General features: G+C 39.4%; 1 protein-coding gene across 5 annotated transcripts in view; it reads left to right on the forward strand.

Annotated features, from left to right (window-relative positions):
• The window catches only part of st3gal4 (ST3 beta-galactoside alpha-2,3-sialyltransferase 4), an 85,616-nt gene extending 75,815 nt beyond the window's left edge, over positions 1 to 9,801 (forward strand). For 2 of the 5 annotated variants that reach the window (XM_079824690.1, XM_079824689.1), the window contains 2 exons: positions 1,695 to 1,847; positions 7,176 to 9,120. In XM_079824690.1, the coding sequence (XP_079680816.1) occupies positions 1,695 to 1,847; positions 7,176 to 7,265 (243 nt within the window). In that variant the 3' untranslated portion in view covers positions 7,266 to 9,120. Of the gene's footprint in view, positions 1 to 1,694; positions 1,848 to 7,175 lie in introns of all 5 variants that reach the window. The other 3 variants (XM_079824692.1, XM_079824691.1, XM_079824688.1) reach the window with 2 other exon arrangements.
• Positions 9,802 to 21,844: the final 12,043 nt, after the last annotated feature.

Genomic DNA, 21,844 nt, shown 5'->3' on the forward strand with positions numbered 1-21,844 from the left:
TATACTAATAATTATTATTAATAATAATAAATCCATTGTCCAAACCACTTATCCTCTGTAGGGTCATGGTTATTATACTAATAATTATTATTAATAATAATAAATCCATTGTCCAAACCACTTATCCTCTCTAGGGTCATGGTTATTATACTAATAATTATTATTAATAATAATAAATCCATTGTCCAAACCACTTATCCTCTGTAGGGTCATGGGTATTATACTAATAATATAATTATAATAATAATAATTATTTGTAATAATAAATTCATTGTCCAAACCACTTATCCTCTGTAGGGTCATGGGTATTATAATTATAATAATTATTGTTATTAATAAACCCATTGTCCAAAACACTTAACCTCTGTAGGGTCATTGTTATTAAAATAATAATAATAATAATAATAATTATTATTATTATTATTAATAAATCCATTGTCCAAAACACTTATCCTCTGTAGGGTTGTGGGCATTAAAAATGCTGGGTTAAAAACAACCCAAGTTTGGTTGAAAATAGACTAACCCAGCAATTTGGTCGTTTTAACCCAGCGGTTGGGTTAAATGTTTGCTTAAAACAACCCAATCGCTGGGTTAAAACAACCCAATTGCTGGGTTAGTCCATTTTCAACCCAACTTGGGTTGTTTTTAACTCAGCATTTTTTAGAGTGTATTATTATTATTATTATTTATAGGGCACAAAACATTTGGACACTCCATTTAAAAATATATATTAATATTTAAAAAAATAACCAAGTGATGCTAATCCTGATTCTAATTGAATTCCAATCCTAATTCATTTTTCGGAGCCAATTTAACTTTAAATAACAGTTGTTTTAATGATTTACAGTGGATGTATGAAGTCAGTTCTAGTTCATGACAGTTTTTTAATGCTGAATACTGCGTATATTGTTTTATCATTTAAATCTTCAGAAGCTTGATATGTGTAAACACAGAGCACAGTGGCCGTGGTGTTGTGTTGTGTTTACAGCCCCGTTTGGAAAGGAAAGAGCATTAACAGCCTCAAGAAGAAAGTAGGAAGTCTATCGTTCTAATCTGAACATGATGTGAAAATGGTGACAGTGTTGTGGAAATGGAGGCTGGGATTTGTGTCTTTGAGGAGATGTACGAGTGTGTTTAGAGAGTGTGTGTAGGAGTGAACGGATCAGTAGCTACGGAAATCATGGAGCAATGCGGAAAAGCTAATGACTTGGAAAGAGAGAGATAGACGCAACTTAAGCAGTCAGGGCTGGAAAAAGCCAAGATGCATTACTTTCCTCTCACTACGCAGAAATGTTCCAACATACAGAAGGTGATAATTCATAGCGAAATTGCAATGTTTTTATTGCAGTTTAGGTGTGTGTTCAACGTTTTTACAATGTCTACAAAATGACGAGGAGCTTAAAACCTCAGTTTTATGTCCTATGTTGACATTATGTCCTAAAGTGTGTGTGGGACATATCAAAGAGCTCATTCTTTTGTCAAAACTAGCCAATAGGTTACATAACGTGGCATTTTTACATATCAAAAAGTCAATTAGATCTGCTCTAGATGCATAGATGACTTTGTCTAAAAGCCAAGAGTTTAAGCATTGGTAGAAAAGTTAAAGCTGTCTTCAGCCGCCCCCTGCAGGAGGACAACACTATTAAACAGACATTTCCTGAACAGCACTTCTTCTGTTTTTGTTTCTCCGTCAGAAACCGGTCCATCCCACCACTGGTATTCTGGCAGTGTTTGTGGCACTAAACTACTGTGACGTTGTGCACCTCGCTGGATTCGGATATCCAGAGTCCCAAAGCCTGAAACAGCCCATCCACTATTATGGACACGAAACAATGAAGTCCATGAAGGTTGGTTTCTACAGTGGAAAAACTGGACTTTATTTCAATAGTCTACTTTAGACTACCAACAATAAGTAAATTTGTCAACTTATTCTACTATCCTAACAGTCTACTAATACTCTAATGACTGCTATAGTTACTTATAGTTGGTAGAATGTCTCAAATGGACAGTTGAAATAAAGCGTTAACCAAAAACTGAGCTGAGGAAGAAAACATTTGTGGTTATGCTTTGTTTCTAATGTTTCTGCTCTCTTTAAAAAATGTTTATATGTAGAACTTTAGAGTTCTTGACTCAATTTTATGCCAAAAAGGTTCTATATAAGAAGAAATGACTGAAATTATCGCATAATACTTTCATGTTTAATGGGTTATTACATTTTGCTCTGTTTACAAGCTGTTTAATTAATGAAATCGGTAACACTTTAGTTTAGGGTCCAATTCTCACTATTAACTAGTTGCTTATTATCATGCATATTACTTGGATATCGGCTGTTTATTAGTACTTATAAAGCACATATTAATGCATGATCATATTCTACATCCCTTAATCTCCCAATACCTAAACTTAACAACTACCTTACTTATTAATAAGCAGTAATTAGGAGTTTATTGAGGCAAAAGTCGTAGTTAATAGTGAGAATTGGGCCCTAATCTAAAGTGTGACCGTGATGAATTGGTTATTTTGAGTCCACTTTAGACATTCTAACTATAAGTAACTTTGCAACTACATGTCAGCTAGCAGTCATTAGAGTATTAGTACTTTATTGAGATGCTCCCTAACACATTCTACTGACTATAAGTAACTTTGCAAGTGTGTCAACCATAACCAACAGTTTGCTAATACTGACATGTTGTGTAGTTGCAAAATTACTTATAGTTGGTAAGATGTCTCAAATGGACTGTCGAAATAAAGTGTAGCAAAAAAATGAACTGTGGAAGAAAACATCTGTGGTTCAGGCTTTGATTCTAATGTTCTGTATCTGCACTCAGGGGGAAAAAAGTTGGTCACACTTTAGTTCAGGGTCCAATTCTCACTATTAACTACAACTTTGGCCTCAATAAACTCATAATTACTGCTTATTAATAGTTAGTAAGGTAGTTGTTCAGTTTAGGTAATGGGTGATTAAAGGATGTAGAATATGATCATGCATTAATATGTGCTTTATAAGTGCTAATAAACAGACAATATCCTAGTAATATGCAGTGTTACGGGTAACGCATTACAAGTTACTTGAGTTACAGTACGTGATCAGATTACTTTCTTCAAGTAACTAGTAAAGTAACGCATTACTTTTAAATTTACAACAAAATATCTGAGTTACTTTTTCAAATAAGTAATGCATGTTATTGACTGAGAGCTCTCCTGTCCCCATGTTGAGAGATATAGTGAGTAAGTGCAGAGGCGCTGTGTGTGTACGTGATGCTTGTTGTAGTTCTAGAATAAATGTAAGCATGCATTTACTCATCTCACTTGCAAAAGAAAAACTGACTCAGTATTACTCAAAATGAATAAAAACAGGAAATATCAGGTGGCCTTAACTACTATGTACTAACATTTAAATTAATCATTTGATTCAATGATACACTTATTGTGTACATACATGTTTTTACGTTGTACTTATATTTTTTTAAATATCTGCATGTAATTACATATGTAATTAATTTCTGTAGTTACATTAATAATTACACTGTTGACACTTCCCTTACACCTAACCCTACCCTTAAACTTACCCACACCACCACACCTGTCCCTAACTTTACCCTTAAACTTACCCACACCACCACACCTGTCCCTAACTTTACCCTTAAACTTACCCACACCACCACACCTGTCCCTAACTTTACCCTTAAACTTACCCACACCACCACACCTGTCCCTAACTTTACCCTTAAACTTCCCCACACCACCACACCTGTCCCTAACTTTACCCTTAAACTTACCCACACCACCACACCTGTCCCTAACTTTACCCTTAAACTTACCCACACCACCACACCTGTCCATAACTTTACCGTTAAACTTACCCACACCACCACACCTGTCCCTAACTTTACCCTTAAACTTAACCAAACCACCACACCTGTCCCTAACTTTACCCTTAAACTTACCCACACCACCACACCTGTCCCTAACTTTACCCTTAAACTTACCCACACCACCACACCTGTCCCTAACTTTACCCTTAAACTTACCCAAACCACCACACCTGTCCCTAACTTTACCCTTAAACTTAACCAAACCACCACACCTGTCCCTAACTTTACCCTTAAACTTACCCAAACCACCACACCTGTCCCTAACTTTACCCTTAAACTTAACCAAACCACCACACCTGTCCCTAACTTTACCCTTAAACTTACCCATACCACCACACCTGTCCCTAACTTTACCCTTAAACTTACCCACACCACCACACCTGTCCCTAACTTTACCCTTAAACTTACCCACACCACCACACCTGTCCCTAACTTTACCCTTAAACTTACCCACACCACCACACCTGTCCCGAACTTTACCTTTAAACTTACCCACACCACCACACCTGTCCCTAACTTTACCCTTAAACTTACCCACACCACCACACCTGTCCCTAACTTTACCCTTAAACTTACCCACACCACCACACCTGTCCCTAACTTTACCCTTAAACTTACCCACACCACCACACCTGTCCCTAACTTTACCTTTAAACTTACCCACACCACCACACCTGTCCCTAAATTTACCCTTAAAGGGTTAGTTCACCCAAAAATGAAAATTCTGTCATTAATTACTTACCCTCATGTCGTTCGACACCCGTAAGACCTCCGTTCGTCTTCGGAACACAAATGAAGATATTTTAGTTGAAATCTGATGGCTCTGAAAGGCCTCCATTGGCACAATGCACGGTTCACTCTCAAGACCCTTAAAAGGCACTAAAGACGTTGTTACAAAGTCCAACTCACTACAGTGGTTCTACAATAACTTTATGAATCGGCGAGAATAGTTTTTGTGCGCAAAAAAACCCTAAATAACGACTTATATAGTGATGACGATTTCAAAACACGGCCTCATGAAGCTTCGAAGCGTTATGAATCAGTGAGTCGAATCATGATTCGGATCGCGTGTCAAACCGCCAAACTGCTGAAATTTGGCGATCCAAACTGCTGAATCGACTCACTGATTCATAACGCTTTAAAGCTTCATGAGGCCGTGTTTTGAAATCGTCATCACTATATAAGTCGTTATTTAGGGTTTTTTTGCGCACAAAAACTATTCTCGCCGATTCATAAAGTTATTGTAGAACCACTGTAGTGAGTTGGACTTTGTAACAACGTCTTTAGTACCTTTTAAGGGTCATGAGAGTGAACCGTGCATTGTGCCAATGGAGGCCTTTAAGAGCCATCAGATTTCAACTAAAATATCTTCATTTGTGTTCCGAAGACGAACGGAGGTCTTACGGGTGTCGAACGACATGAGGGTAAGTAATTAATGACAGAATTTTCATTTTTGGGTGAACTAACCCTTTAAACTTAGCCATGCCACCACACCTATCCCTAACTTTACCCCTAAACTTACCCATACCACCACACCTGTCCCTAATTTTACCCTTAAACTTACCCATACCACCACACCTGTCCCTAAATTTACCCTTAAACTTACCCATACCACCACACCTGTCCCTAACTTTACCCTTAAACTTACCCTTACCACCACACCTATCCCTTACTTTACCCTTAAACTTACCCACACCACCACACCTATCCCTAACTTTACCCTTAAACTTACCCATACCACCACACCTATCCCTAACTTTACCCTTAAACTTACCCATACCACCACACCTATCCCTAACCTTACCCTTAAACTTACCCACACCACCACACCTGTCCCTAACCCTACCCTTAAACTTACCCTTACCACCACACCTGTCCCTAACTTTACCCTTAAACTTACCCACACCACCACACCTATCCCTAACTTTACCCCTAAACTTACCTACACCACCACACCTGTCCCTAACCTTACCATTAAACTTACCCATACCATCACACCTGTCCCTAACTTTACCCTTAAACTTACCCATACCATCACACCTGTCCCTAACCTTACCCTTAAACCTACCCATACCACCACACCTGTCCCTAACCTTATCCTTAAACTTACCCATACCACCACACCTGTCCCTAACTTTACCCTTAAACTTCCCCACACCACCACACCTGTCCCTAACTTTACCCTTAAACTTACCCATACCACCACACCTGTCCCTAACTTTACCCTTAAACTTCCCCACACCACCACACCAGTCCCTAACTTTACCCTTAAACTTACCCATACCACCACACCAGTCCCTAACTTTACCCTTAAACTTACCCATACCACCACACCAGTCCCTAACTTTACCCTTAAACGTACCCATACCACCACACCAGTCCCTAACTTTACCCTTAAACTTACCCATACCACCACACCAGTCCCTAACTTTACCCTTAAACTTACCCATACCACCACACCTGTCCCTAACTTTACCCTTAAACTTCCCCACACCACCACACCTGTCCCTAACTTTACCCTTAAACTTACCCATACCACCACACCAGTCCCTAACTTTACCCTTAAACTTACCCACACCACCACACCTGTCCCTAACTTTACCCTTAAACTTACCCACACCACCACACCTGTCCCTATCTTTACCCTCAAACTTACCCACACCACCACACCTGTCCATAACTTTACCCTTAAACTTACCCACACTACCACACCTGTCCATAACTTTACCCTTATCCCACCTCAATATCAGCAAAAGTGTTTCCCAAAACAATATGAGCATTGTACATTGTACTTATTTTTTGATGTAAGTACATAGTAGTTAAGGCCACCTAATATGAAGTGGGAACAAGTAAGGTAGGACATTACTTTCGATAAAAAGTAACTAAGTAATGCAATTAGTTACCTTTTTAGGGAGTAACACAATATTGTAATGGATTACTTTTAAAAAGTAACTTTCCCCAACAACGGTAATATGCATGCTAATAAGCAACTAGTTAATAGTGAGAATTGGACCCTAAACTAAAGTGTTACTGAAATGTCTGAAAAGATTGCAAAATTCTTTCATGTTTAATGGATTATTTCAGGGGGTTTTTTCTACTGATAAAGTGTGTTTACAACCTATTTAATTAATCACATTTAATTTAAATTAATTTAATTTAATAAAATGATCCCATCCCATGAAGGGAACTCCTGAAAGGCTCTCCCTGACAGAACCTGTCTATACAGAAACTCTTCTCCTATGATTTCTTCTAAGACGGTGTAACGTTGCTCTGTTTTACCAGATGTCCTTGTTGTTTCAGAACTCCTACCATGATCTCAACCAAGAGGCTCAGGTTCTTAAGAGACTGGAAGACCAGGGGACCATTTTATATCTTCATCCTCATTCTTGACAGCCAACATGAGCACATGTATACGTGTTCACATGTAAAAACAGACATGAACGCATGTAAATACAATACTAGAAACAATATCTTCCTCTTCAGACTCTACACAAGAACTATATCCAGCTTTCACACTGCAGAGCTGTTCGTGATTTCTACGTAATTTACACAGTTTTGTCTGACCTCACATATTTATAATTAATGATTCATCTTATTGTTTTGTTTAGTTTCGAGAACTTTTTTTGAAATATCACCACTGGATATTTTGTGAAATTCATACATATTTAATAAAATTAAATAGACAAGATGTAATGGAAAGCAAATGGAGAATTGTGCTTATATCTCCTGCTTCTCAGATGCTTCTCTGGCCTTCGTCTTCATAGTTCCCATATTCAATATCAGGACAAGTTCAGATGAAGAACAGCAACCTTGTTTTCAGATAACCAAATCTGCACTTTGTACAAAAAAAAACTCAATAGAGTTTGCAAGCGTAAAAAAGTGCTCTGTATTCCTGGTAAAGAAGTTACAGAATCTAGTGCACTTTAGAAATTAAATTTAACACTAAACTCACTAGAAGGTTAGATATCAGCTAAACCTTTAAAGCGAGTCTAAATGTGTGATACATTGGAAATATTTAAGAATCCAATTTCCTCTGAGCTGCAGTGATTGTGTTGTCGTCACCAGAATATCTGTGGCAATGCCTCACACAGCCTGAAGAGGGCGATTCATCCACGTGACAGTGTGAGCGAGGTCTGTTTACAGGGAGAGTGAAACACGAGCCTACACGCTTGCACTGAAGCACATCAAATGTACATGATGGCCGTATGTTCACTTTCTGCTTTATGGTTATTGTTTCTATTTGAAGTGGAGGGAGCTGCCTTTTTGCTTGAGTCATATTCATTACTCAGAGCTTCACAGAGGAAGGAACATCTGGAGTTTTGTCAGGCGAGAGAGAGAAAGAGAGAGTGTTTTTATGTGCCCGAATACACTGCCAGACTGCAAGGCCTCGTTTGGTCTCGGCAGCCCAATACAGTCAAAAATACCTGGTGAGAGGTGAACATTTGGTGTCATTCAAATGAATGATGCAAACCATCCACCGACGGCTTTCATAAATCAGAGCCATAATCCCATAATTGGAGGTTGCACGAAGGCATCACATGTACTCTCCAGAAACAAAGACTGTTCTAGAAATTCCCTTGTTTTAGTCAAATTCAATGGCAGCAACCCATATTTTGCTGACAGGCAATCCCACAACAGATTGTGCAGTAGTTACATGGATGAATACATCCAAATTGGTGGACAAAGTAGAAGAATAATGATAAATACTGACATTTCATTAAATATTGTATAGACAAATAAATAGCCAGTACAACAATAAAAATGACATTTATACAAAATATGTGTGTGACGTTTGCTTTTATGCGTCTTAGAACTACACCGTTAGCTTGGCAACATGCTAACCCAGACAGCAACATAGTCTCGGGCCACATCTGGCACATGAGGATTCAACACGTACCAGATGGGCCGACACTATTTGCTGTCTGGGAACATGCCTCAGCAATGTCCATTTGAACAAAAACAGTATAGAATTGGTCAGTCTTTCGACAGATATGTATACATAGATGCCACATTTGGCCGCTCCAGACACGTCAGCGTGCCATCGCCATAGACTGTAAAAAAAAAAATGACGAAGCGTCTTCACTACCTTCCACTGAAGAAAAGTGAAGCCGCCAACGTCCGAATATGGCGCTGATATCAAAAGCCCCGCCCACACTCTCGCTGATGCAGAACAATTCATTATGTTGGTGTAAAATAAACAGTTATGGAAATGTAGAAATTAAAGCTAAAGCTCCAATCTCCTCCCGAAAATCCTGAAAAAAAGTCTGTTAGTGCCTCAGTGACAACTTCATTCAGAGAAGCCGTCAATCTCAGCTGTCAATCATGACGTCACACCCCCAGTTTTTATAGTATCAAATAACTCACTAAAGCTAAACTTATTTAAAAAAATGAACACTTGAAATTAAATCTTCGTGATAAAAACTGCCTAAAATGACAGAAGCCATCTTTGGGGAAAAAAATATTTAAAGTGTAATTTATAGTGCTGGGAATTGATTAATACAATTTACTAATTAATCACATTGTTTTCTGTAATTAATCACGATTAATAGCAAGTTTTTAATATTTTGGGAGTTTTTAATATTTTGATATTGTAATAACTTCAGTTACTCTCCAAGTTAATGTAGAAACAATTTAAAGACAGTATATTTTAAATATGTGTTGTAATGGCATCTTTTTATGAATGAAGGCCAGTATCACTGATACTAATGTCTCTATGAAACATTAATGACGTTACGTTACAGTATATTCAACTTTTATTAGGCTTAAAAAAAACACTTTTAATTTAAGTGAACTTAAAACAATCTTTAAATAAACCCATTATAATAATTGTTATATTTACCTGTGGCCTTCCCTGTTAGACATATACAGCAATGTAATAGTATCAAGCACCTTTCTTAACTGCATAAATAATAAATTGAATATAGATTAATCATCTTTTTTCTCTGTTGTTCTCTTGTTCTTTGATGAACATTAATGGCGGGCATCATCAGTGCTGCTGTCACTTTAAGAGCGGCCGCTGCCGAACATGACGCGGATCTGACGCGCATCTCATTTTCTCTCAAGTTCATTTAAGATGTTATTTAACTAATTTAAGACTCTTATTATGAGAATACTCAACAAAACTGGCATTTTGGCAACATTCTCTGTGTTGTTGTTATTGTTTGTTCAAGAGCGAAAGAACTCGATGTGTGCATGAGACTGGCGCAACTATCTGATTGAGACGCAGACACACACACACACAGAGACAGGACACTGACATACAGTGCGTTCTCTTGTGTCTTGTCGTGTGTGTGTGTGTGTATGTCAGAATATTGACATACAGCGCGTTCTCTTCTGTCTTGTCGCGCTTAGATGGTTTAAAAGCATTTACATGAATAAGAGCGTGATCGTATAATGTAACGCTAGGCAAAAATAAAAACGAACGCTGCATTAAAGGGATAGTTCACCCAAAAACAAAAATTTTATCTTCTGCCATAACTTCCTGTGAGTAAGGTCAAAATACCGGCCGGGTCATAGAAATATATACGTAGATTCCTCATTCGACCGATCCACGCAGGCACTAATGAGGCATCTATGTATAAATATCTATGACTGCGCCGGTATTTTGACCTTATTCGCAGGAAGTTATGGCGGTCTGGAGAGCTGATGACATTCGTCTGATAATAGGTGAAATAATAGCATAAAAACTGTTGGGTTTCTCGCAGAAACCGATCGTTTCGTGTCTTAAGACATCAATGTGTCGTCACGAGCCGCAGGGTTTAATTTGAAGTTGTCTGTGCATGTTTTTTTTTTCACATGCATTATACAACTGACACACAGCAACGGTTGGAGTTAAAAATCTTCATTTGTGTTCTACTGAAGAAACAAAGACACCGACATCTTGGATGCCTTGGGGGTAAGCAGAAAAACATAACATTTTCGTTTTTGGGTGAACTATCCCTTTAATTACGTTAAATATTTTGAATGCGTTAAAATAAAAAAAAATAAAAAATTGTCTTCGTTAATTTTCCCAGCACTAGTAATTTGATTGTTTAGTTAGTCTCAGAATACATGGAGGGGCGGGGTTTATGAGCTATAATGGGACCAACCACCTGGGGGCGATCGAGGCGTTTTGGCTTCAGTTTTCAACACGCGTGCGGCAGGCTAGGTCGTCACTCACAGTAAGCCTGTGTCCGAAATCCCCCCCCCCCCATACCATAAATAGGGCACTATTTGAAGGGACAGGCATTTGTAGTGTCTGTAACCATAGTGGATGTTACCGAGTGCACTCAATCAATCCCACAATGCACTGCAATAATGAGTGTACAATCGCTCAACGGCGAGAGAATACTCATAATGCACCAGAAGATGGCGCCAACAGCTTAATCATCTTTCCATCCATGCTGGTCCAATGTGGCCATGTTGTAACACAGAAATTCCTTTTTACTTGATTATTAAATTGTTTAATTGATGTTTATACCTGCTAGTTTCCACAGTTCAAGATCAATCTTCCTTACTACTGGAGCTGCCAGTTTTTGCTAAGTTTCAAATTATTATTAAGCGGCACAAACTATGCAAAAGTCGCAGCCCTACTGGAACACCCACTGTCCGGATTCACTCACTCATTTTCATCCACTCCTTCAAGTGGACTATATTAGTGGAGTAATGTAGGGGATGGTGAATGAGGGTTAAGGGGACGATTTTGAGCACACAATGAGGAATAATTGACTAAGGGCTGTTGAATTATTAGAAAAATAATGCACAACTGGGGTGGCAAGTTGTTAACTATTTTACTGATAAAATTGCCAGAGCAGTACTGACAACATGTTTTTGTGCGAGTGTATGTCCGTACTGTGTGTGTGTGTGTGCGTTTGAGTGGGAGACAGAGTGGGAGAAACGGTACATAACCTAATAAAACATAATTTTGTTGCAAAAAAACATGGGAATAATTTGTTGCTTTTATCCTATTGTTTACTATATTTATTTGCTTGGTCAGTGTCGTTGTGGGTTTTGGCTCCTTTGCTGTTTTCAGCTGTAAGGAACTGAAATCATAAATAATAACGGCGGTTGTGAAATGGAACTGTAATGCGGTCAAGACCTCCTGGAACTACTTTAGCTGTGCGTTTCACTGAATAATTGCACACCTAAGAACGTTCGTCAACCAATCAGATTCAGGCATTCAACCGCCCTGTAGAATAAGCCACACCATATCACACAAAAGAAGAAATGGGATAACCTTTCACAGTTGAGAATGTGTATATATATTAACTCAAAATAGCCGTGTTTCCATTACAGATTTACGCAAAACTTTTGCGATATTTTCTAAATGTCGATAAAAACTGTTGCGAGATGACGGCGTTTCCATTAGCCAATGTTATTCCTCTCACGATAAGTAAATTCCAAAAATTATGCCACGTATGTTGGTAGGTTGATGTGTATCCCATCCACCGCACTAGCCTTTATTTTTTAATGGAAGGAGACATTGGCGTGTTATTCAAGCATTAATGCCAAGTTAAGCCCCTTATACTTGAGCGGCACGTATGAGGTGTGTGTGTGTGTGTGTTTCTCCCTCAGATCTGCTTCAAGGTCTTCATGATCGTTTGTGGCATTTCTTTGTTGTTTAGAATCCCGTATTCCTGTAATTTTATTGTCTTTAAGTTTAACAAAGAACTCTGCCCAAACATATCGCATCATCTGTAAAGAATGATCAACTTTTTACGTACGCCAGGTGACCTGTAAATGCGAGAAAAAAACTGTCTCCATTGCAGTTCTGCGAAAATGTCCGTAAGTATAGCGGCCCATTAGCCTGACGTCGTCATACTCAATTCTAGTCAGAATGTGAGTCTGATTCTGCTCCGTTGGGCTGTGATTATGGGGCGTGTTTCAACCGAACCAGGAAAGACCTCAATTGGATAGACCTACAACCAATCAGAGCAGCGGAGCGACGCATAACGTTAGTTGTCAAATGTCAACAGAACTCAACTGCACTGTGTTTTTCCATGTCCGCGGGTTGAAGCGACCCCAATTATGTGATATTTAGACCCAGGCAACCCAGGCAAAAAAACACATATTTTACCCCCCAAACGCCTTTTTTTCCGGAGAACCCCTCTGGAAAGCTTTTGGTCTTGTTTTGGGCTAGTTTTGAGTAGCAATTGGGCGGGTTTTGTTGTGAAAACTTGGCAACCCTGTGCACGCGCGCTGGAAGAAGTAAGTGTAAACGATGTTTGCCAGTGTTGGAAAAAATAATTTAAGGATACACAGAGTACTTACCAACACGATCATCATTTCTGAGAGAAATAGTGAAGGTGAACGCATATACGAACAAGTTCTCCGTTTAGGATTAGAACAAATTCAACCCAAGCCTTTGATGACGTGGATGATTATGTTACTGTAGCCCGCCCTGACAATTTGATTGGTCCGAACAGTTTCTGTTCGGGCATAGTTGCTCCCCAACAGATCGAGTCCAGACCAAACTGCCGACCTCAAATGTTGTGGGCGGGGCTAAGTTCGGCTGGCATCCAGGCTAGCGGCCCATTGAAACAGCCGCTAATGAGGCATCAATTGGCCCTATTTTACCGTTCTGAGCGCATGGTCTGAAGCACACGGCGTAGGTATCCGAATCGACTTTTGTTAGTTTAACAATGGAAAAAAATGGTCGGCGCACCAGGCACCTGGTCCAAAAGGGTTGTCCCTAGTCTCTTAATGAGTCATGGGTGTGTTTTGGGTGGAATGTGAAATAAACCAATCAGAGTCTCATGTCCCATTCCCTTTAAAAATACTGCACTATTGACTTTAGAGCAGGTTTGTGTTGGTCAATGGCGCAGTCGTTTTCAGTTCCTCAAAATAGCAACACGCCAACAATGCGCCTGAACACACCTGGTTTTCAGACCTGGACCAGACGCCCATGGGCGAACAGATGGACGCCAGTGCATTTGATATTTAAACAACGTGGAGTTGGACGTGAAAATGAGAACTGTACTGGTGTCACATTGTGTTTGTGTTTGTGAACCTTTGTGTTCAATGAATCAGTTCAAAAACATCTGAATTATTAGTTTGCACACTGGACTAAAGTATGCATGCATGTAGTATGTAATTGTAAGGACTATTAAGATGCACATGTTTAGTCTTCAGCCCTTTTGTCATAGATGTTCTTCTCCATATTGTAGGTCCATGTCTGTGCAGACAGAAATTGCAGCTGCAGTTTCTCTCTGTAGGGAAGGGCAGCCACTTTTGATTGTGAAGTAGTTTAGGGCACAACAGAGTCGTTGAAGTGCGTCACTGGCCCTCTTCTTCAGAGGCTGGAGTGTCTGAACAGCGGCGGTTTCATTACCCCTGCAGAATCAGTGCAGAACCAGGATGCATTGCTTTGTCATACCTGATTGGTCATCCTAGTCTGTGTTATGCAACACACGGTTACATAATCAAAGAATATCTGTTTATATGACAACCAAAAACAAGGTCAGTGCAAGTTATCAATGGGACACCTTGTCCAAACATGCCTGTAGAGGCGGGTATACAGTACGTGTGTGTTTGTGCCAAAGATCCGACACAAAGATTGCTATAGCTTGAAAATGCCTCCATCGATGCAGCATGTTCTCACATTTCAAATTCAGGTATAAATGACCCATCAAGTGGTAAATGGTGTGATATTTAAATGCGCCAGTAATCACTGTAGGTGCCTTGCATGAAAAGCGTATGCAAATGATGGTACAGCTGGCGAAGTGGTTGCTCTTAAATAATGTTCTCCTGCGGTAAGAATGCTGCTGCTGCATCATCATCATCATGCTTGTGTGTAATTCTTGGCTCAGATGCACGAAGAGCTGCTGCTTTTTTCCATAATCGCAATATAGCAAAATCAGCTCTCTTTACACACTTGAACTGTTTTCATCTGCCAACAAATCTGTTTGAATTCTTTGAAAGCTAAGACATTGTTGAGCACAGATAATGTGAACGCTGGATTGTGCTCAGCGCACCCACACTCTCTTAAAAATTGTGCCAATCCTGAACTGGTCTTTCCTTCCCACACGCTGTGAAGTGCAGGGATTGTGCAGGTAAGAACGCACACACACACACACTGATAGCACGGCGGATTTTGGTGAAGAGGTAGATATGGGACGCTCGTTTTGTTCACATTGTGCTTGTTATCATCAGCCACAGTTTGTTTTGATGTCTAAAGATGGAGACATCTGACACGCAAGTGACAGAAACTGGCAAATGTCCATTTTTACTAAGGTTAAATGCATTTACATTTAGTCATTTTACATTATTTTATCCAAAGTGATTACAAATGAGCAATTGCATCAACCATCATTTTCTATTTGATATCTGAGAGACCCCAGGGCCTTTTAGTAGCTCAAAAACATTTCAATTCAGTGAAGCAATGTTTCTGAAAGCCCAGCCTATAATATATCTAAAACCTTTTTTAAACTGTACTTTCAGATAATATAATATCAATGAAATAAAAGGCCACTTAAGTGACTTAAAGAGAGTACGGTTTCATGACTGTTTCTTAACGCACTTAAACACTTAAAGCACTCGCATTGTTAATAGTCAAATTAAAAGTTTTACTTTAAAGTACATTTTAAGTCATTACTTGGCTTTAAAATCTAAAGCACATATAAAGTACGTGTTTGAGTAATTATGACATTACATACAAAGATGTACTTAAAGGGGTCACAAACTGGCTTTTTAAAAAATGTTATACTGTTGTCTGAGGTCAACTTAAAAACATCATAATCAATAAGTAATTTGGCTATTTTCTGCCCTGGTTTCGGTTTTGATGGGCGTGCCACACTGAAGACTTGGAATTAAACGCCCATGGCTAGGATTTGATAAGATTAGCATATTTAATGAGCTTCAGCTCCCCTCAGTACATGTGGAAATTGTTTTGAAAGTGTCTGGGGAATCGCTCACAGGACTCACAAAATATCTTTATCAAACAAACAATTTTTTATCTCTCATCCACCCGCGATTGATTGGAATGTTATTTTTGTATTACTTGGCCGGCCTGATCAGTGAATATAACGGCGAACCATACACACACACACGCACGGACAAGAAAGGAATGTTATTTCACTATTTAAGCCTGTCGGCAGGCCAGTGCTACGTTTTGGTAGCCCGTCTGAAAAGCACATAGCCCCGGGACGTTGGGCTTTGCAAGCACTGGCGTTACAAGTCCGATTCTGATCACGAATGAACCAATAACAGCTTCTCCAGCCTGTGACCGCGTGCTAAGGTATGTCATCAATAGATATCAAACGATCTGTAACAATGCAATACTAACACATATAAAAAACATGTTTTACTCACATAAGTGTGTTGCACCGTTCCTGTCGGATCCAATATAGAAGGCACAGCATTGTGTTTTAATCTCAATATGTCTGCAAATCCAGTCTCGATCTGTGTCTGTAAAATGTGTTCACAATCGATTATGCTGTGAAATGAAGCGAACAAACGCACAATGTCTAACGCACGTGAGCTGGAACCGGCATGTTTATTGCTCGGTAGCGACCCGTTTAGCTCCTCGAGTCGGTGGGCGGGGCTTGAGGCGGCACTTCTACATCCTATGACTTCAGTGGTCGACATATTGTGAGATCTCTCGTTTTCTGGGCCTGGTGTTAATAAAAGCTTTTCTTTGACTAACAAGGATGTTTTCGGCTCTGAAACTTACAGGATATTCTTATATCACGATGAACTTTTATATATCAAAGGCTCAAAGGAAAGTTGATTTCTCAATTCATCACCCCTTTAAAGGGATATTTCACAGCTGAAAGGATTAATGTGTATTTAAATTGGGTCATTTATGTAGTAGAAATGTGAAATTATAAAAAGACAGCAACTCCCAGAATGCACTGGCCTCGCTGCCCTACGAGGCCACTCCCACTGCTCACATCACTTGCCCACCGCGGTACCACCTCCACATTTAGTTCAGTTTGAGAACAGACACTACAATTAAAGACTGATCGTGTCTGCTCAATACAGTGTGAGCTGAGCGAGAGTCGCAGCACAAACACAGCAGGAGTCAGATCTCATTCATCAGAGAGTGTGGAGCTGACAGACCAGATGATCGCGGAAAATTTGGTTTCAAAGCGAAATGCGCCTATCTAAGTGAGTTTGTCACTGTACTGTTTTGTTGTTGTGTTTTTCATTAAGAATAATAGGCTAATGAACCCACAATTCAAGAAACTCGCCCCCGAATTGGAGCTAATTCTAAACCGAAACTAAAATGAGCATGGCCGCATTATCATTCATTCACAGTCATTCACGGTGCTTGTCCAGTCTGCTGCGTTTTCAGTTCATGCCTATTAAAGCTTATCTTTATAGGAATTAATTGAAACACTTGCTTTGCTCCGCACCACTCCGTTATGAATGCCAGAGTGGCCGTGCGCATTTTACTTTCGGTTTAAGCAATTCAGTCCCTCCAGAAAAACGCGATTATACGATTACATGATTTAATGCATAATCAGCCAAAGTTCGCATATTTATGCGGGCCGCATTTTTTCAAATACGGCACACTTTCGCCGTGTAAATTGCCTATTTCCGCGTGCAAAATATGTGGGGCTAGCATGATTTCATAATCCCCGCATTTTCGTTGCAAAAAAGTCATATTCTTACTTCACAAGATTTCTTCACACAAGAGCCGCCATTTCCCCCTATTGCCATGGAAACGTTTTGAAGTGACATAATTACCCGACGCGAACGTCATCGAAAAGCTGCAAACCCCTTGGTGAAACCATAGATATCGGTGCAACCATGATGAAGCGCGCAAATTCCCATTTGCCAACAAAAATAACAGCAAAAGACCACGCAAAGAAGTTTCCCGGTGTGTTGACCGATTTCAAAACACTGCATCATGAAGCTTCGAAGCGTTATGAATCAGTGAGTCGATTCACCGGTTTGGATCGCCAAAGTCATGAATTTCAGCAGTTTGACACGCGATCCGAATCATGAATCGACTCGCTGATTCATAACACTTCGAAGCTTCATGATGCCGTGTTTTGAAATCGTCATCACTATATAAGTCGTTATTTAGTTTTTTTTTGCACACAAAAACTATTCTCGTCGCTTCATAAAGTTATTGTAGAACCACTGTAGTGAGATGGACTTTGTAACGACGTCTTTAGTACCGTTTAAGGGTCTTGAGAGCGTGAAGTGCACTGAGCCAATGGAGGCCTTTCAGAGCCATCAGATTTCAACTAAAATATCTTCATATGTGTTCTGAAGATGAACGGAGGAGGATGAATGAGGGGAAGTCATTAATGACAGAATTTTCATTTTTGGGAGAACTAACCCTTTAAGATATTGCACTTTGTGCATTGGATTTTGTATATTTTGTATAGCTACCTCTGTAAAACAGGAAGTTATTTATTCATTTTTTCAGAAGCATATTCCTTTTGTAAAGCTACAGAACTTGTTTCACTCAATGTTTTGTAAATTTGAGCCATATGTGTATTAAGGTCTTCAATAAAACAAGATGAGAACTTAAATATTCCCAGCACTTTCTGTGATGTAGTGCTTTTTTTCTCTTTTTCATCAAACCGGAGTTCCCGCAATTTCATTGCATTAATTTGCATAAATAGCCCGCATTTTCCATCACATTTTTTAAGAAAACGTGCCGCAACAATCACAAAAAAGGCATACATCGATTAAACAGTGGGAAAATTTCCTCACCGTCATGAGTCTGTTAGCTTAGCTTAAAAAAAAAAAAAGATGTCTGACACTATTTGTACATTCTGTGAGTGAGATCCCAACCCTATGGGTGGGTTGAAAACATGCAGAACTATCTCTACTAGTGGCTGTAGTCTCTAGCCTCTGGCCAAAAAAGCCTCAGATGACGCTAAATGAAGATTTTTGCATCATCTGAGGTTTTTTTACCAGACACAAAATACATAATTATCTCGTCTCAGGGGGACAATGAGGGAGGGAAGCACGGTCATTCGAATATACTACCGGGTTTCTACTGATACAAAGCTTAATGCTAATCGCTGAAGTAACCCTACATAAATGGGTCAAAAAGTACTGTAACAATTATTTTCATGATTTGTTATACCTTTTTGTTGACAAAACTTAGTCAATCAACAGAAACTCAAAATATTATGTTATCTGAACAACATTCATCTATTTCAAATAAGTAAAAATTGTTATTTACTTTAAGTTAAACAATTTTTTTTAATAGTGTATTTAATATAAATATAAATAGTTTTTTTTCATTTAATTGAACATAACATGAATGCTTAACTTTTAATTGAATTGTTTATAACTGAACAAAATTTCAGTTATTATTAAGTATATAATTTTTTTTAAAAGTACTTTTTCACAAGAGGACAATCATATTCAGTGTCTCAGGCTGCATTTACATCACATGGTTCAAATGGCTGTATTTCCTCTCATGTGGCACAGATCAGATATGACGGGTCAGGCACATGAATTCTGATATTCTCAGATCAGTTTCAGGCCTCATTTAGAGCTGCATGGTATATCCTTTTAGCATCGATATTGCGATGCATTACATATCAGGATGTGCGCTGTAAGTATAGGGATCGTAGTTGATTGATTGGTAACACGTTATTTTACAGCACTGTTCTGCATGTACATACTATGTACTTATTATAATAATTGGGTAATAACTAGGTACTAACCCTGAACCTACCCCTAAACCAGGGGTGGGGAACGTTGATCCTTGAGGGCCACTCTCTTGCAGAGTTTAGCTCCAACCTTAATCAAACACACCTGAAGCTAATCAAGGTCTTCAGGATTACTATGCGCTGCGTCCCAATTCGCATACTATCTGTACCTAATTGTATTCAAAAAAATAATTAGTATGTCCCAAATCATAGTATGTGCCAAAGATTCCCGGATGGTCTACTATTTCGGGTCAGAATTCGAAGTGCAGATCGATGCGCACTCTAACGGCTGATAATGCCCACAACCCATTGCGAGATGGACGAGGATTCGATTAGAACTACAAACGCGGATAAAAAGTATAAAAAAACTACAAACATGACGGTTATGGAGTCCGGCGGTTAGTAGAGAGGGTTAGATAAAGGGGTATGAGTGAGCAATTATCAGTATTTAACCTGACGAAAAGATATGCATTCAATAGTATCGGCATTATATTTCACCTGCAGCAGCATTGTAAACTTTTGTAAAGATACATTTGGCCATTAACTTTTAAATGCATTTATATTTAACCCTCTCGAGTCGGCCATCGCGCCTTCTAAAGGGCTTCTAAAGGGCCCCAAAACAGCTCAGACTCCTAGGGGTTAAACTGCAAATACATGAGAGGAGTCTCTGCATTAAAGTCCCACGAGGGTTGGAGCTAAACTCTGAAAGAGAGTGGCCCTCCAGGATCAACGTTCCCCACCCCTGCCCTAAACCTAACCGTAACCCATGTATTTACCTTATATAACCCAGTATTTTCGTTGGCAAGTGCACATACTGTAAAATAAAGTGCAACCTCGTGATCCGTACGGACCAGGCATCAAAGTTTCAAATGCACTTGATTCTCGGATGAATTGCAAAATTTGATCATTATAGAGTGAAAGTTTATCTGTTACATGCGTTTTGGGTCCTGTCAGTTTAAAACAATTCAAGCGTTTTTAAATCATTTGAGTGCACGAATATACGAAAGCGAACTGAATTAGGAACTCACACACTGTTTTCTGGTCGCGCACACAGTATTTGTGTTTGAACGGACTCGTACACATGCCCGTATTTGCGAGTATCCTCGTAAACAGTCTCTGAACGTGAACGCAAACAATTGAGAAAGAAAACGGATGCATATCATTATATAATTTTTTTTAATGTTTATTCATTTCTGTGCTGATTCACTCTGCTACAAGATCATTCTAGAATGATCCACTCTTTCCAAATATAGCTATTCATCTGGTGAAAAATGTAGCAATTGAATTTTTTCCCAGTATCGTGCAGCCCTAGTCTCATTCATATGTGTAAATAAATCGTGCATTTGCATCTGCCATGTAAGCGGACAGATTGGATATTTCCCTGTCAAGGAGTCGTTCGTCATTGAAAAAGCAATGGTGCGTGGCAAATGACCTCAACTCAGGCTTTCTCCGGCTTGAGAGACCAATGTTTTGCTGACCTTTAAAGATGGTGTGGAAAGCAGAAGCTTGTATTATCATTTGTTCTGCGTCCATTGCAAATCACAGCATTTTACTTCCTTTTCTCCTAAGCTTTTCCGGGTCAGTACGTCTACCTCGGGCTGTTTCGCCAAATGTATAGTGTAATGCAGATATCGGATATGGGTCACTTTTAAAAGAAGATGCAAGCTGGTCGTCAATAAAATGGGATATAGTCAACAAATCCGAATTTGGCATCAAAACCTACCTTAGTCTAGTGAAATTTAGCCAAACGGCAGAGAATATAACAACACTTGTCACGTCCTAAATGCTGGTAGGCTTGCACAGGGTTTTCCCTGCTCCATAGACTACCTGATGACCGTTTGTCTACATGTCAACATTCACGACCTGTCTAGCTAAAGATCGCAATCACGTATCGTAGGTTTACGCAACTGCACGAGTGTCCTCAGCAGCCGGATCTTGAAAAGGCTGCTTTGACTGGAGCCAGCGGGCGTCAGCTCCTTAACACGTCTCCTCTCGGCCTCATTGGTTTGTTTGTCATTAGTTGGCGTGTCTTCCCTGGCTGTGCTCACTGAGGTGTAGCGCTGTGACACTGAACCCAGCTGTTCAGACGGAATGCCCTCATGTCTTTGTTCAGTACACACCGTTTGGATACACCTGAATGAGAATGCACAATTAAGGACCGCTGTACTGCCCTACATCAGCACACACACACACACACACAGTCATGCACACACGTATCTCATGTACGTGCATGACTTGCCATTAGTGAAAATCATCGTTTTTAGCTATAAATGTGAATAAAAACGTAACCCTCATCATGTTTTTTTCACAAAAATGTATTTGTTGATGAATATGAGAACTGATAATAGTGTTTTAAATTTAATTTTT

This window comes from Gobio gobio (assembly GCF_949357685.1).
Source record: "Gobio gobio genome assembly, chromosome: 9".
In the NCBI taxonomy this organism is placed as follows: Eukaryota; Metazoa; Chordata; class Actinopteri; order Cypriniformes; family Gobionidae; genus Gobio; species Gobio gobio.